Source organism: Heptranchias perlo, chromosome 4 (assembly GCF_035084215.1).
Source record: "Heptranchias perlo isolate sHepPer1 chromosome 4, sHepPer1.hap1, whole genome shotgun sequence".
Classification (NCBI taxonomy): domain Eukaryota; kingdom Metazoa; phylum Chordata; class Chondrichthyes; order Hexanchiformes; family Hexanchidae; genus Heptranchias; species Heptranchias perlo.
In genome coordinates, this window is record NC_090328.1 from 45,959,891 (window position 1) to 45,978,088 (window position 18,198).

Genomic DNA, 18,198 nt, shown 5'->3' on the forward strand with positions numbered 1-18,198 from the left:
CACTTGCCTGGATGAGTGCAGCTCTAACACCACTCAAGAAGCTCAACACCATCCAGGACAAAACAGCCCGCTTGATTGGCACCCCATCCACCACCCTAAACATTCACTCCCTTCACCACCGGCGCACAGTGTACCATTCACAGGATGCACTGCAGCAACTTGCAAGGGATTCTTCGACAGCACCTCCCAAACCCGCGACCTCCAGCACCTAGAAAGACAAGAGCAGCAGGCTCATGGGAACAACACCATCTGCACGTTTCCCTCCAAGTCACACACCATCCCGACTTGGAAATATATCGCCGTTCCTTCATCGTCGCTCGGTCAAAATCCTGGAACTCCCTTCCTAACAACACTGTGGGAGAACCTTCACCAGACAGACTGCAGCAGTTGAAGGCGGCAGCTCACCACCACCTTCTCGAGGGCAATTAGGGATGGGCAATAAATGCTGGCCTTGCCAGCGACGCCCACATCCCATGAACGAATAGAAAAAAAATTTTGTGACTAAAGCTCTAAGATATTCAATATGTCGAGGAACCAACAAGGGAACAGGCTATTTTAGATCTAGTATTATGTGATGAGACAGGGTTAATTAATAATCTTATAGTTAAGGATCTTCTGGGGTAGAGTGATCATAATATAATACAATTTCATATTGAGTTTGAGAGTGATGTAATTAAGTCCAAAACCAGAGTCTTAAATTTAAACAAAGCCAATTACGTAGGTATGAGAGGTGAGTTGGCTAAGGTCGATTGGGAAATTAGAAAATATATGACTGTAGATAAGCAATGGCAAACATTTAAAGACATAATTCATAATTCTCAACGAATATACATTCCCTTAAGGAATAAAAACTCCATGGGAAAAGCTATACAACTGTGGCTAACTAGAGAAGTTAAGGATAGTATTCAATTAAAAACTTACAATGTTGCCAAAAATAGTAAGCCTCAGGATTGGGAGGGTTTTAGAAATCAGCAAAGGATGACCAAGAAATTGATAAAGAGGGAGAAAACTGAATGAGAGTAAACTAGCAAGAAATATAAAAACAGATTGTAAGAGCTTGTACAAATATATAAACAGGAAGAGATTAGCGAAAGTAAACGTGGGTCCCTTAGAGGCAGAGATAGAAGAAATTATAATGGGGGCTAAGGAAATGGCAGAGAGGTTGATCAAATATTTTGTCTTCACAGTGGAAGACACAAAAAATCATATCGGAGATAGTGGGGAACCAAGGGTCTAATGGGAGTGAGGAACTTAAAGTAATTAAGACTAGTAAAAAAAAAAGTACTGGAGAAATTAATGGGACTAAAAGTCCACAAATCCCCTCAACCTTACAGCCTAGGGTTTTAAAAGAGGTGGCTGCAGAGATAGAGGATGCATTGGTTTTGATCTTCCAGAATTCCCTAGATTCTAGAACGGTTCCTGTGGATTGGAAGGTCGCAAATGTCACCCCATTATTTAAGAAAGGAGGGAGAAAGAAAAAAACAGGGAACTGAAGGCCAGTTAGCCTGACATCAGTAGTAGGGAAAATGCTAGAATCTATTATTAAGGATGTAGTAACAGGGCACTTAGAAAATCATAATATGATTAGGAAGAGTCAACACGTTTTTATGAAAGCGAAATCGTGTTCGACAAATCTATTAGAGTTTTTTGAGGGTGTAACTAGCAGGGTAGATAAGGGGGAAACCAGTGGATGTAGTATATTTGGATTTTCAAAAGGCATTCGGTAAGGTGTCATACAAGATTAGGGCTCATGGGATTGGGGGTAATACATTAGCATGGATTGAGGATTGCTTAATGCTCAGAAAACAGAGAGAAAGAATAAACGGGTCACTTTCAGGTTGTAACTAGTGCTTGGGCCTCAACTGTTTATAACAATGACTTAGATGAGGGGACCAAGTGTAATGTATCCAAGTTTGCTGACGATACAAAGCTAGGTGGGAAAGTAAGCTGTGAGGAGGACACAAAGGGATATAGGCAGGTTAAGTGAGCGGGCGAGAAGGTGACAGATGGAGTGTAATGTGGGGAAATGTGAAATTATCCATCTTGGTAGGAAGAATAGAAAAGCAGAATTTTTTTTAAAAAAAGATGAGAGACTAAGGTTGGTATTCAGGGGGATTTGGGTGTCCTTGTACATGAACCACAGAAAGTTAATATGCAGGTACAACAAGCAATTAGGAGGGCAAATGGTATGTTAGCCTGTATTGCAAGAGGGTTGGAGTATAAGAGTAAGGAGGTCTTGCTGCAATTATATAGGGCTCTGGTGAGACCACACCTGCAGTATTGTGTACAGTTTTGGTTTCCTTACTAAGGAAGGATATACTTGCCTTAGAGAGGGTGTAACAAAGGTTCACTAGATTGATTCCTGGGATGAGATGATTGTCCTTTGAGAGATTGAATAGAATGGGCCTATAATATCTGGAGTTCAGAAGAATGAGACATGATCTCATTAAAACATATAAAATACTTCAAGGGCTTGACAGGGTAGATGCTGAGAGGCTGTTTCCCCTGGCTGGAGAACCAGAGGTCATTGTCTCAAGATAAGAGATCAGCCGTTTAGGACTGAGGTGAGGAAAAATTTCTTCACTCAGAGGGTTGTAAATCTTTGGAATTCTCTCCCCCAGAGGGCTGTGGATGCTCAGTCGTTGAGTATATTCAAGATTGAGATCGATAGATTTTTGGACACTAAGGGAATCACGGGATAAGGCAGGAAAGTGGAGTTGAGGTAGAAGATCAGCCATGATCTTATTGAATGGTGGAGCAGGCTCGAGGGGCCTGCTTCTATTTCTTATGTTCCAGGTGGGAGACAGTGCAAGTTATAGAACCCCAAAACTCTTGGAAAAAGGAGCATGCATTTGAATTCACATAGTTCAACTGATCAATAATTTGGTCTGATGCATCTCTTGCATTCAGCACTCTTCAGATGAGGTTGATACACTTGAAGATCATCCACAGATTCTATTACACCTTACATATGTTGGCTACATTGGGTTACTAATCAGGGGGTAGGCATAGGTATTGTGACTCAGAAGAGGGCACCCTTCTTCAAGTATTGAAGCATTGCCCTCCGCTGTGGGGGGGGGGGGGGTGCGTCTGTGATGAATGTAATTACCAGGGCAGGGGGCATAGCTACTGATAATGATTCTAAAATATGCTTGTTGGGATTAACGTCAAAGGTGAAAGCAAACAGGCTCCTTGTCATGGTATGACACTCAATGGAGTCACCTACGTATTCCCAATCTGTGAATCCGATCCTTGAAAAAAATGAATCTGGAGACACTGGCATTTTGTATTGCGGGGAAGATAGAATTGTACCACCAGACAGAGGAAGGGTTAAGGAAGGCCTTTGAATAGAGGGTTAAGATGTAGACTTATTATGTTGTAGGGGGAAGATTTCCTCCTGCACAGTTTTCCAGGACCAGAAATAGCTATTAAGGGGGAATACTGAACTCATCCTAGAATGGAGTGAAGCACCTGTTTTTCCTTTCTTTCTGTTTTTACTGCTGCTTCTTGTTTTGTTTGGTAGGTAATTAAAAAGGGAGTGCAGGAATATTTATCACATTTTATGTGAATTTACCTGCTGGATTGGATGTCAGCTTGTGTTCCTACTAGTAAATGTTTCTGAACGTAGTCTGTAGCTTATTATTTGAAAAAAATAAAATTTAATTAATTTAAAAGAAAAATCACCCAAGTTGGTGACTCAAATACTCTGATCACTAAACTGAACTGATTCCAAACCCATGGGTTAGGATGATTTGTTACGAATACAGGAGGAGGCTACTCCTAGTGCCTTTCTTTCAGTCATACAAGTCAATATGCAACATAGTTCAACTGGCACAGCTTTTTTTGCAAATATTCCCTGCCCTTGCTTGATCCCTTGACTGTAAAATGGAGGACTGCTATTAAATTGTGTAGGATGTAAATTTAGAGTTGTGATTCTCCTTGATGCAAGTTCCTGATTTGAACTATGCCATTATGGGGAGATGTAAAGCAAAAACCCCCAAGTTGCTTCTTCACAGGGAGGAAGACAAAGTTGAAGAGTCAGTCACCAAAACCTTTTTTACACACCCTGTGGAATTGATGGAAGTGGGAGACCAAGTCTCCATTCCACCCTATCAGCTACAAGGGGAAAAAAAAAATGGAGGAACATAAAATAACAAAATCTGGATGACGAGAAGGGACTCTGGGTTCAGATCATCATAAGCATCTCTCTCAAATGAAACATTTCCAACTATTTTACTTTCCAGAACAAAAGTTTTTTATTTTCTTTACTTTACTAAAAATTGGCCTTAGCCACACTTTATTAATGCAAACATCAATTTATAGAAACTAGAATATGATGCAGTTCTGAAATTCTCACTAAAGGTTTTCAGTGCAATTTAAAAATCTTGCACTGAATTTTCTATGTGAACTGGTGTCACCCAAGGGCAGAAGAGAGACTTTTCACAAAGTGCTAATGGCCTTTAAATTGCTTTGAGCAGCGAACTAGCAGTGGTCGCCGCTCATTAGATTTAAATTCAATCACTAAGTTACTGCGTTCTTTTTGGCAACTTCCTTGAACGGCGAGTTCAAATAACATCAGTGTTCTTTCACAGGCATTGTGAGTGGTGAAAGGATCTCTAAGGCCCCTCAACCAATCAGCTTGAAGCAAGCCACTCAGAATCAGGGAGTGCAGTTCATTCACAAACTACGCAAACTAAAAACCCGGATGTGCCCGATAACGTATTGTAAAATGACAGAGAAAGCAAAATAAAGAGAGGATATGATTAAAAGACTGAGATAAGAGAGACAGAAGGAAAAAGTAAAAAAAAAGTTAAATTAATTTTTTTTTAAATGTCCAAAAACTATTAAAATCAGGGGTGATGAGACTCCATATTTTTAAGAGTTCATTTTTAGTGCCAGAGAGGTGTTTGGCAGTCATTAAGACGTACCACACTGTCTAAACTTAGTTTAGACTTAAAAAACTGAGCGTACCTGTTTTGTGGCAAGGTTAGTTCATTTCCAGCTGGGCAGGGGAGCAAGTTGGCGCTGGTCCATTGATTACATTGATTGCAGTCCGCAATATCTCTTTAAGGCGAGCTGTCACATCACCGACGAACCAGGAAGAGCAAGTTCTGGATCTCTGCGTTTAACTGCGCATGTGCGCATGGTTGCTGGAACTTGCTCTTCAATTTCGCCACTAATAATGGTGAGCGCTGTTAGGCTCATCATTGTTTTAAAAGCAATTTCTGGGCCAAATATCAAAAAAGCTGGGAAGGGTGAAAAAGATCAAACCTACTTTGAAATAAGAAATGACCATGAAAGCTCCAATGCGCTATTAAAGCAATATCTAGCAACAAGAATCAAGCTTCTAATCACAAGATTCAGAGTGCAGTAACAAATGGGGCTTAAATTCATTTGTACAGAACAGGAAAGCCTTCACCTGTGGTACGTGTATATCATCACACCAAAGACAGTCATCACTAAAATCTTCACACTACTTACAAAAAATTTAAAGTTGCAGTTAGTTTATGAAATCCTTACCGTACTGAGCGAGAGTGCAAGCAGTGCTAATCGGAGCAGACTTGACAACTTGCCATTCATGTCGCCTTGCTGCGAAGATATTTGCAATCCTTGCCTGTAGCACATCTCTGCTGCTACCATCAAACCCTGAGATTTATATACTTCTGCCAGCCACTAGGGGGAAACAGACATTAAAAGATGAATGTAGATTGCTGACTGTGTTGAACTCAAATCAAAATCCCCAGTGGGATAGCTAAATAGCATTAAGTGCTGTTTTGTGGTAAATCAGGCTCTGAAATACAAGAGTGTCTAGATGTGAGCATACATCCATATGATTAGAACAGGTGATTGTGAATCTGCATGTGCTAACAGTAGTCGTTAAGTGATGTTTCAATGATAGATCTTTCTCCAGTGAAATTCTGGATTATATTCAGGCGTTATTTCCTTTAAATTGTATTGAAAACATAGCTCAAGCTCTCCAACACTGAAAATTCTTGACAAAAGTAAACTAAGAAATGTTACCAATTTGCATAAAAATTCCACCCAACAAAATGTATCATGCAGTTTTTATTTTGAAAAACAGAGTTAGCATCCTCATTAAGGTGAAGGAAAGCAGTTGTGCTGGATGAATGAATTTTCCATTCTGAGTACTCTGTCAGCATTAAGCACTCATAGGTCTAGTAAAGCACAGCCCAGGCGAAGAGTAATGAAATTAGGGTCCAAAGGGAAATCACTTAAAAGTTTGGCCGGAAACTAATGGAGTCTAACTCGCTGAGATCTGAAATCAGTGTTATAGCAGTGGGCATGATTTTTAGGTTGCCTCACCTCTAAAATATATTAGTCTGAAATAGAAAATCCAGATCTGATTTGGGGTGTGGGGGGTGGGAGGGGAGGAATGTGCCCGTCCAGGTCCTTCGCTGCTGACCCTGCCAAATGTAGCGGGGTCATGGGGAGGTTCAGTGATTTAAATATATCATGTGGCCATCTGCACCATTAGGGGCATATCCTGGGGTGCCCACATGTCCCAAGAGATGACAAACTGACAGGAATATTTCTAAATACACAGCATTCACTAACCATTTTTGAGCTTCTTAATCAAGTTTAAAAGTAAAAGGTAATGATTCTTAAAGATGACATTCAGATGGTTCTCAGAATGTTCATTTGCAAAAGAAACCAGTGGTTGAGTGGAGAATACTGAGGTTTAAGAAATGCTGATGGTTTAAATTAATGATATTTTTATCTGGAATGCAGTGTCCAATGAACAGATTGAAAAGCTAGGAAAAAAAAAATAGGAGCAGGAGTAGGCCATTCAGCCCTTCTTGCCTGCTCTGCCATTCAATATGATCATGGCTGATCCTCTATTTCAGTACCATATTCCCGTTCTCTCCCCATACCCCTTGATGACTTTTGTGTCTAGAAATCTATCTAGGTCCTCCTTAAATATATTCAGTGACTTGGCCTCCACAGCCTTCTGTGGTAGAGAATTCCACAGGTTTACCACCCTCTGAGCGAAGAAATTTCTCCTCATCTCAGCCCTAAATGTCATACCCCATATCCCGAGACTGTGACTACCTCAGCCAGGGGAAACATCCTCCCTGCATCCAGTCTGTCTAGCCCTGTCAGAATTTTATACTCCAGGTGTGGTCTCACCAAAGCCCTGAATAACTGCAGTAAGACATCCTTGCTCCTGTACTCAAATCCTCTTGCAATGAAGGCCAACATACCATTTGCCTTCCTGACTGCTTGCTGCACCTGCTTGTTTGCTTTCAGTGACTGGTGTACAAGGACACCCAGGTCCCTTTGTACATCAACATTCCCCAATCTATCAGTATTTAAATAATACTCTGCCTTTGTTTTTCCTTCCGAAGTGGACAACTTCACATTTATCCACATTATACTGCATCTGCCATGTATCTGCCCACTCACTCAACTCGTCTAAATCGCCTCAAAGCCTCTTTGCATCCTCCTCACAACTCTCAATCCCACCTAGTTTTGTGTCGTCAGCAAACTTGGAAATATTACATTTGGTTCCCTCATCCAAATCATTGATAAATATTGTGAATACGAAATGTTTTTAAATTACTGCCCCGAAACCTAGTGCTCAGACAGCAATAAACAATAAATCAAACTAAAGTAAGAACTATTACAGTAACACACAGCCACAAAACAAAACATACATGCCAAGCTGTTACTGATGTGAAGTTTGACATCACTGCCTTCTTTAGCTCTTCTAAAACTGTATCTGGAAGCTGCTGATGTGAAAGCAATAGCTGTTCACATTGAATCTGTCTCAGCAATAGGAACACCACAGGGTGATCTGGGTGTCTCTTCAGAACCTAAAATAAAAGGAGACCATCAATAAATCACCAAGCATTTTATTTAAAAAAAAATTAATCTGTACACTCCTTCTCTTCCTTCAAAACCCTCCTTTTCAATCAAATTGAAAGAAATAGCATACAAGTCCGCAAAGATTAGTGGCAGGTCAGGAGATTGGACAGAATATAAAAATCAGCAAAGAATGACAAAGAATAATAAGGAGGGAGAAATTAGAGTACGAGAGGAAGCTAGCTAGAAATATAAAAAGAGATAGTAAGAGTTTTTACAGGTATTTAAAAACGGAAAAGAGTAAGTAAAGTGAGCACTGGTACTCTAGAAAGTGAGTCTGGGGAATTAATAAATGGAGAATAAGGAAATGGTGGATGAATTGAATAGATATTTTGCGTCCAGCTTCACTGTAGAGGAAACAAATAAAACGCCAGGAATAATTGTAAGGAATATTACAACACCAGGTTATAGTCCAACAGTTTTATTTGAAAATCACAAGCTTTCGGAGGCTTTCTCCTTCGTCACCTCACCCAACGAAGGAGAAAGCCTCCGAAAGCTTGTGATTTTCAAATAAAACTGTTGGACTATAACCTGGTGTTGTAAGATTCCTTACATTTGTACACCCCAGTCCATCACCGGCATCTCCACATCAGGAATAATTGTGAATCAGGAGGTGAAAAGGAGGGAAGAACTTAAAACATTTACATCCAGTGGCTGGAGTCATACCTAGCACAAAGGAAGATGGCAGTGGTTGTTGGAGGCCAATCATCTCAGCCCCAGGACATTGCTGCAGGAGTTCCTCAGGGCAATGTCCTTGGCCCAACCATCTTCTGCTGCTTCATCAATGATCTTCCCTCCATCAGAAGGTCAGAAATGGGGATGTTCGCTGACGATTGCACAGTGTTCAGTTCCATTCGCAACCCCTCAGATAATGAAGCAGCCCGTGCCCACATGCAGCAAGACCTGGATAACATCCAGGCTTAGGCTGATAAGTGGCAAGTAACATTCGTGCCAGACAATGACCATCTCCAACAAGAGAGAGAGTCTAACCACCTCCCCTTGACATTGAATGGCATTACCATCGCTGAATTCCCCCACCATCAACATCCTGGGGGTCACCATTGACCAGAAACTTAACTGGACCAGCCACATAAATACTGTGGCTACAAGAGCAGGTCAGAGGCTGGGTATTCTGTGGCAAGTGACTCACCTCTCGACTCCCCAAAGCCTTTCCACCATCTACAAGGCACAAGTCAAGAGTGTGATGGAATACTTTCCAGTTGCCTGGATGAGTGCAGCTCCAACAACACTCAAGAAGCTCGACACCATCCAGGACAAAGCAGCCCACTTGAGTGGCACCCCATCCACTATCCTAAACATTCAGTCCCTTCACCACCGGCCCCCCCCACCCCCACGCTGCAGTGTGTACCATCTACAAGATGCACTGCAGCAACTTGCCAAGGCTTCTTCGACAGCACCTCCCAAACCAGCGACCTCTACCACCTAGAAGGATAAGGGCAGCAGGCACATGGGGACACCACCACCTGCACATTCCCCTCCAAGTCACACACCATCCCGACTTGGAAATATATCGCCGTTTCTTCATCGTCGCTGGGTCAAAATCCTGAAACTCCCTACCTAATAGCACTGTGGGAGAACCTTCACCACATGGACTGCAGCGGCTCACCACCACCTTCTCAAGGGCAATTAAGGATGGGCAATAAATGCTGGCCTTGCCAGCGAAGCCCACATCCCATGAACGAAAAAATAATTTTACAATCACCAGGGAAAAGATTCTGAAAAATTATTAGAACTAAAAGCTGACAAGTCCCGAGGTCCTGACAGACTTTATCCTAGGGTCTTAAAAGAAGTGGCTGCAGAGATAGTACATGTATTGGTGTTAATTTTCCAAAATTCCCTTGATTCTGGAAGGGTCCCATCAGATTGGAAAATAGCATATGTAACTCCTCTATTTAAGAAAGGAGGGAGACAGAAAGCAGGAAACTACAGGCCAGTTAGCTTAACATCGGTCATAGGGAAAATGCTAGAATCTATTATTGAGGTTACAGCAGGGCACTTAGAAAATCACAATGCAATCAGGCAGAGTCAATACGGCTTTGTGAAAGGGAAATTGTGTTTGGCTAATTTATTAGAGTTCTTTGAGGACGTAACAAGCAATATGGATAAAGAAGATCCTGTGGATGTGGTGTACTTGGATTTCCAGAAGGCTTTTGACAAGGTGCCACATCAAAGGCTACTTCACAAAATAAGAGCTCATGGTGTAGGGGGTAACTTTTTAGCATGGATAAAGGATTGGTTAGCTAACAGGAAACAGAGAGTAGGCATAAATGGGTCATTTTCAACTTGGCAAGATGTAACGAGTAGAGTGCCACAAGGATCAGTGCTTGGGCCTCAACTATTTACAATCTATATCAACAACTTGGATGAAGGGACCAAATGTATGGTTGCTAAATTTGCTGATGACACAAAGGTAGGTAGGAAAGTAAGTTGTGAAGAGGACATAAGGAGTCGGCAAAGGGATGTCGATAGGTCAAGTGAGTGGGCGAAAATTTGGCAGATGGAGTATAATGTGGGAAAACGTGAACTTGTCCACTTTGGCAGGAGGAATAGAAAAGCAGTATATTATTTAAATGGAGAGAGATTGCAGAACGCTGACGTACAGAGGGATCTGGTTGTTCTAGTACATGAATCACAAAAAGTTAGTATGCAGGTACAACAAGTGATTGGGAAGGCAAATGGAATGTTGTCATTTATTGCAAGGGGAATGGAATATAAAAGTAGAAATGTTTTGCTACAGTTGTACAGGGCATTGGTGAGATCACATTTAGAATACTGTGTGCAATTTTGGTCGTCTTATTTAAGAAAGGACACAATTGCTTTGGAGGTGGTTCAGAGAAGGTTCACTCGACTGATTCCTGGGATGAGGGGGTTATCTGATGAGGAAAGGTTGGACAAGTTGGGCCTGTAAACACTGGAGTTTAGAAGAATGAGAGGTGATCTTATTGAAACATGTAAGATCCTGAGGGGACTAGAAGGGGTAGATACTGAGAGGACGTTTCCCCTTGTGGGAGAGACTAGAATTTGGGGCCACAGTTTAAAAATAAGTGCCCATTTAAGACGGAGATGAGGAGAATTTTTTTCTCTCCGAGAGTCATGAGTCTGTGGAACTTCCTTCCCCAGAGAGCGGTGGAGGCAGGGTCATTGAATATTTTTAAGGCTGAGTTAGATAGGTTCCTGATTAACAAGGGAGTTGTCGGTTATAGTAGGTAGACGGGAAAGTAGGGTTGAGGTCACAATGAAATCAGCCACTATCTTATCAAATGGCAGAGCAGGTTTGAGGGGCCAAATGGCATACTCCTGTTCTGAATTCGTATGTTCCTTTGGCCAAGCTTTTAGTCACCCTCGTAACACCTCCTTCTTTGGCTCAGCATCGAATTGTGTCCAATTGCACTTCAGTGACGTGCCTTGGAATGTTTTCCTACATTAAAAGTGCAATACAGATGCAAGTTGTTGTTATTACATTCAATCATAAAGCAACTTTCAGTAGTAGTTGATGGTGATAGGAAATTTTGTTAAGTATCTCGCTCTGAAACCGCACACCTAAAATTTCACTGGCGTGGTTACATTGAGTCTATAGTGCAGAAACAAGCCATTCAGCCCAACTGGGCTATGCCGGCGTTTATGCTCCACAGGAGTCTCCTCTCTCCATACTTCATCTATCCCTATCAGCACGCCCTTCTATTCCTTTTTCCTTTGTGCGCTTATCTAGCTTCCCCTTAAATGCTTCTAAGCTATTTTGCCTCAATCATTCCTTGTGATAGTGTGTTCCACCTTCTTACCACTCTTTGGGTAAAGAAGTTTCTCCTGAATTCCCTATTGGATTTATTAGTGATTATCTTATGTTGATGACCTCTAGTTTTAGACTCCCCCACAAGTGGAAACATTTCCTCTATATCTACCCTATCAAACCCTTTCATTATCTTAAAGACCTCTATCAGGTCACCCCCTCAGCCTTCTCTTTTCTAGAGAAAAGAGCCCCAGCCTGTTTAGTCTTTCCTGATAAGTACATCCTCTTAGTTCTGGTATCAACCTTGTGAATCTTTTTTGCACCTTCTCCAATGCCTCTATAACTTTTTTATAATATGGAGACCAGAACAATGCACAATACTCCAAATATGGTTTAACCAAGGTTCTATACACGTTTAACGTCAATTCTCTGCGTTTCAATTCTATCTCTCTAGAAATGAATCCCAGGGCTTGGTTTGCCTTTTTTATGGCCTTATTAACCTGTGTCACTACTTTCAGTGATTTGTGCATCTGTACCCCGAGATCCCTTTGTTCCTCTACACCATTTAGACTCTTATTTTCCAAGCAACATGTGGCCCTTTTATTCTTCCTACTAAAATGCACCACCTCACACTTACCTATATTGAAATTCATTTGCCAATTACATGCCCATTCTGCAAGTTTATTCATGTCTTCTTGCATTTTAATGCAATCTTTCTTTGTATTAACTGCACCCCCAATTTCGTGTCGTCCGCAAATTTTGAAATTGTACTTCTGATACCCGAATTCAAATTGTTTATGTAAATGGTGAACAGCAGTGGTCCCAGCACCGATCCCTGCGGAACACCACTTCCCACCTTTTGCCAGTCTGAGTAACTACTGTTAATCCCTATTTTCTGTTTTGCAGCCAACTTGCTATCCATTCTGCTACCTGTGCCCTGACTCCAAATGCTCTGACACAGACATGTGTCTACAATATGGTACCTTATTGAAGTCCTTTTGAAAAACCAAATATATTACATCTACTACGTTAACTTTGTCTACTCTTTCTGTTACTTCTAAGAATTCAATAAGGTTGGTCAAGCATGAATTTCCCTTCTGAAATATGTGCTGACTGCTCTTCATTATATTTTCGTTTTCTAGATGTTTTTCTATTACATCTTTGAGTAAAGATTCCTACCACATTATCTTTCCTACCACTGACGTTAAGCTAACTGGTCTATAGTTCCCTGGACTTGTTCTATCCCCTTTTTAAGTTTGGGAACAACATTAGCTGTCCGCCAGTCCTCTGGCACTATTCCCTTTTCTAATGAATACATATATTAGTGCCTCTGCTATCTTTTCCCCATCGTCTTTTAATATGCGCGGATGCAATTCATCGCTGGTTTTATCCTCTCTAAGTTTGATTAGTTTATCAATTATCTCTCCCCTTTCCATCTTAAATGTCTTTATACCTTTTGTGATCTCTTCTTCTAATGTCATGCCCACCTTGTTGTCTCTCTCCTCCTTTAAGACGCTCCTTAAAACCTACCTCTTTGACCAAGCTTTTGGTCACCTGTCCTAATATCTCATTATGTGGTTCAGTGTCAAATTTTGCTTGTTAATCATTCTTGTGAAGCGCCTTGGGACGTTTTACTACTTTAAAGGTGCTATTTAAATGCAAGTTGTTGTTGTTAGTCTGCCTGGTAAATACGGAGGCAAAGTAACTATTCAATATTTCTGTCATTTCGCTGACATTACCTGTGAGTTTATCTTGTACATCCCTTAGTGGCCCTATTCCTATCCTGAGTTTTCTTGTTATTTGTGTCTATAGAATACTTTACTATTTCTTTTTATATTCCTTGATCATTTAATTTTGTAGTTCCTCTTTGCTTTCCTAACCTCTTCGTATACCCTTTAGTCATCCTCTCAGTTATTGGCTATACTTAGAGTAAACCTTTTTTTAAAGTTTCAATTTAAACATCTCTTTATTCCTCCATGGTGTTTCATAAATGGCTAGTTCGTTCTTGTTTTTTTTTGAAGAGGAATAAATTTCTCCTGAATTTTATTGATCACAGTGTTAAATATTACCCACTGCTGTTCCATCCCTTTGACTTAACATTTTTTCCAGTTACATTCTCATCCCCTCAAAATTAGCTTTTTTCCAACCTATTACTTTGGTCTTTGTCGTACTTATGTCTTTCTCAATAATTATTTTAAACCTTATTATGTTATGATCGCTATTGCCTAGATGATCCCCTACGCTTACTTCTCTTTATCTGCTCTGGTTCATTTCCTATCACTAGATCCAGCAGTGATTCCTCTCGTTGGGTTTCTCACATGCTGGGTAAGAAAGAAGCCCTGTACACACTGTAAAAACTCCATTCCCCTTTCTCTATCTTTTCTTGTCAGTTTATTTGGGGGTGGTTGACATCTCCCATGATTAATATTTAATGTTTTTTTACTCATTTCATAGATTTGCCTATATATTTCTTCCTCTACTTTCTTTCTACTATTAGGTGGTCTGTAGAATATGCCTGTTAATGTGATCAATCCCTTCTTATCCTTTGTCTCAATCCAAACGGATTCTGTTTCTATCTTAATATTACTTATGTCCCTTTTTTCTATTGCCATTATGTTGTCTCTAATTAGTACCGTTACTCCCCCCCCCCACTTCTTCCTTCCCTTTCTAAATATCTATCCGGCAATATTTAATGGCCAGTCCTGTTCTTTATGTAGCCATGTTTCAGTTATCCCTACTACATCTGGCTCCTCGCTATGAATTATTGCCTCCAGTTCCCCCGTTTTGCTTTGGATGCCGTGCACATTGCTGTACAGGTTATTTAATTTGTTTTTAATAATTGTTCCCCTCACTTTATTTTTTTTTAAAAAAACAGCCGTGGTGGCAGTAATGACTGAATAAAATGGTTTCCCAGATAACTGCAGTCAAGTTGACAGACCTGACAATAGAGTACAGTTATTTCCATTATTAAATATTTTTAAGATTCTTGAAGGCAAACATTTCTACAGCAACAGCTGTGCTGTTTTGGCTCAATTTTTAAACCAGTGATTTTCTATTATCCACACATCAGTTTTTTGAGAGTTGAAAAGAAAAAGAGTCATTTTTTCCCTCAATTTTCTCCCCATCTCTTCTGAAGGCACTGACTGGTGCTGGAGTATAGTTCTCGGTGCATTGGCAGCTCACCACATCGGCCATTCTACATGAGAATAGACAGCGAGTGTTATAGTCTAATTAAGCATGCTGGGGGGGGGGGGGGGGGGGCAGGAGGGGGAAATCTCAGCTAAGGCCAATCATATCCTCACCCCACATTCACACATTCCAGCAGGCTAGCCATCCAGAGCAGCAGCCCTAGCTGATTTTTCCCCTCTAACTCGGAGCTGCTGAGGTCAATGGTAGCGGCTCAACTGTTGACCTGGACAAGATTAGATAACTTAGCAAAAAGTAGGAATCAAAACATGGCAGTCCTTTTATACATCAGCAGGGCATCTACCCGCAAGACCAATGGGGCATGATATAAAAGTTTTAAAAAAACTTTAATGAAATATATTAGAATATTTTGGCCTGATGGTTATTAATACAGCCACCACCCTGCACAGCAATAAATTAAACTATTATATATGTCAAAGCTGTTGTTTGAATCATACAGTACTTTAGTGCAGAAGGCTTCAGCTTGAGAGTGCCTGCCCATTTCTTTTAGTCCAGTTGCAGCCTGTTGGAGGGACCAATTTTCTAGGGACCGAAGATAGAGAACTGGTATGGTCTTCTCTGTTTCTACTACAAAATAACAATAAAAATATTAAAATTATACACCAAAGAGAGGTCTTCGTCCTCAAAAAGGCTCCATTAGGAGCTACATAAAAACGAAGAATGAACTGCCCATTAAAATGAGGGTGTTCTGAATATGTCCTTCATTTTAGCAGGGAACTAAGCAATAGCACACATGCCAGATATAACCGGCTACTGTAGAAGACAACTGAAATATTTAGTCAGTAAACATGCAGTGTAAAGTGCAGCTAGGGAGCCTGACGAGAAGTCAAATCTTAATTAAGGTCATGAAAGTATGAATAATGGTTTCAGCAACAGTGAGGGTGGGGTAAGGGCAGAGCTAGCCATGGAGGTAGAAGTAAGCAATCTTTGTGATGGGTTGGATTTGAAGCTCAGCTCAGAGTACGTGCAGCAATGAAATGAAAGAACACAGATAAACCTTTATAGGCAACAGACCATTTAAATTAAAGTTGTAAAATGCACCACTTACCTTTTGCTGTGATTGTTGTAACAAACAGCTCCTCCAATGCAGTTTGCTTTGGTTTTGTATCTTTTAAATGTGATAATGTTTTTTCTATGTGACAGGCTGCCATTAAACTAGCCCACACAGCAGGATCATCTGCAAAATAAAACCCAATCCAGTAAATAAAAAACACTACTAAAGTCTCAGCAAATACTAGGCAACAGCATTCATTATTTTTTCAAGCTACAACATATAGTTTAGCAGAAGTCTGGCTGTTTTGAGTTCTTAAAAAAATGGAAATACTGAGGTTATTAAATGTAAAATTAAAATTAAGATAAAGGCAACAAAAGGGGATGTTATCTGTTTTTAGAAACCAGAATGTTAATCAAGACATTTTTTTTGTTTTAACAGCAATGAACAGAATCCTTATTATGTCAGTTTTCCAATTGGTGAGTTTGTTCAATCGAATGGCATTAAGCCTTATTGGCAGAAATTTGGCCAACCTGGATTTATCTGCAATAATGTTTATTTTGTGCCTTTCAAGCTGTTAAGCAACCATTTAATGACCAAGGACATTAATACAGCTGTGCAAAGCAGGAACATTAAGGAAATTAAGCACAACAATGAATGTGAACAGCCTGATTTAGAGTCATGGTCATTTTCGGATTTTGAAAATACAAACTATAATTCAAGGTTTAAAAAGGTGTATTGTTTGCATTTGTGGTTTGTAATGAAAAATATATTTAAATTAATTTCTTGGTTAGTTATAATCTTCTTTACACTTGTAATAATTGAAACAATTAAATCTCGAAAGGGTCAGCAAGAAGATGGAGTCTGGAAAAAAGGTAAGCAACTTTTGTTTACAGGTATTGGATACCATCCTTGGGCCTGTTTTTTTTTTACAGCAGCCAGAAGGCCCTGAAGCAGGCAGCCATTAGTGCTGCCTTGCCTTTCAGGCCTGCAACTGCGATTGGATTTCCACTCCATTTCCGGGCACAAGGCCCCGCCAATGGATTGGCCTTTACATGGGGAATGCCAAGCCTACACTAATGGCCTAAACCCAGAAATCCAGGTGGGTTCAGGCCATATCAGGTAAATTGCACTTTGGGTGGGGCGAGAAAATAAACATCCACAGATTTATAAACATTGGTAATGATATGAACATCCACAACGTCTGCTACAATTCGGACTTTTTCCCAACTTACTTTATTTCCGTACACAGCAAAGGGCAGTTGCTGTAATCAGAGCCACATTTCCTATAATCTGAAACTTACAACATAATGCTTGTTGTGACTGGGATAGTGCCAGCAGAGCTAAAAGAGTACCCTTTTGCCAGTGTTGAGCAGTGACAAATGCAACAAATAGAAGCCTGAGGAATGGGATGACAAAAATGGAGCTCAGAACCTTTGTAGACATGATATACAAAACACCACAAAGTAGAGATGAAGCTCTTGTATCCCAATGCACTGAGGATGATTGCTTGAGCAGAGCAGTCAAGCAGAGAGCAAACCACAGAGGGAGGTAGGAAGAGAATGAAAACAGTACTTCCCAAAATCAGAATTTGGCTAGAGTGGAAATTCAGTGGTGAGTAGGGGCAAGTAATTCATAACTTCTTGGGATCAATTTTAACTCAAGGTGGGATCGGTGACAGAGGTCTGAGGCAAATGATGGACCTGAACTCTGGCATCAGAGAGAGTCCCGGCCGACTTTAACTGCCAGGCCTCATTAACATGTAGCTTGTCGGTCTCTCGGCCAACCCCACCACCTGACTGGCGTGCAGGGTCAGGATTTCGGGTGGCAGGAGGCTACCTCCGGGGACCTGCGGGAGCGGTTCCCAGCACTAAAGCAGGTTGACTATGGGGATCGTCAAGCAATTGCAGTCGGGGGAAAGTAGGGAGCACACAAGGAAGCCTTAAAAAATTTAAATCAACTTATAAGAACTCAATGCAGCTCATGGCAGGGAGGACACCACTGCTTGCTCACACAGCCTCGGGCTAAAATTAGTCGTTGCCCGATCTGAATATTTAAAGCAGGACTCTGCTGCCTTCCGTCAGGTGTCCTGCAGAAAACAGCAGATTAAAATCCAATCCCGAGGGAAGGTAGCTTGTTGCCCTTATTTTATTGTTGCCCTTATTTTAACTACCTCCGCTCGGTTTGGGCTGGTGGAGGTTAAAATCCCCTCTTCTGTTTTTCTCTTTTCTTCAACTGAACTTTAAATTTAAATTTGTGCAACTGATAGTGAAATGCCAGTTCACAAGTAGCTAGTGATCATTTGTCACTGGCGAGATGCTAATTAATCTGTGTAAAACAAAATACTGCAGATGCTGGAAATCTGAAA

At 40.8% G+C, this 18,198-nt stretch overlaps 1 protein-coding gene across 3 annotated transcripts in view; it reads right to left on the reverse strand.

Annotated features, from left to right (window-relative positions):
• The window catches only part of skic3 (SKI3 subunit of superkiller complex), a 117,044-nt gene that overhangs the window by 11,750 nt on the left and 87,096 nt on the right, over nt 1–18,198 (reverse strand). For all 3 annotated transcript variants that reach the window (XM_067982859.1, XM_067982857.1, XM_067982858.1), the window contains 4 exons: nt 15,888–16,016; nt 15,282–15,406; nt 7,677–7,835; nt 5,521–5,673 (listed from right to left, as the gene is read on the reverse strand). In XM_067982859.1, the coding sequence (XP_067838960.1) occupies nt 5,521–5,673; nt 7,677–7,835; nt 15,282–15,406; nt 15,888–16,016 (566 nt within the window). The remainder of the gene's footprint in view (nt 1–5,520; nt 5,674–7,676; nt 7,836–15,281; nt 15,407–15,887; nt 16,017–18,198) is intronic.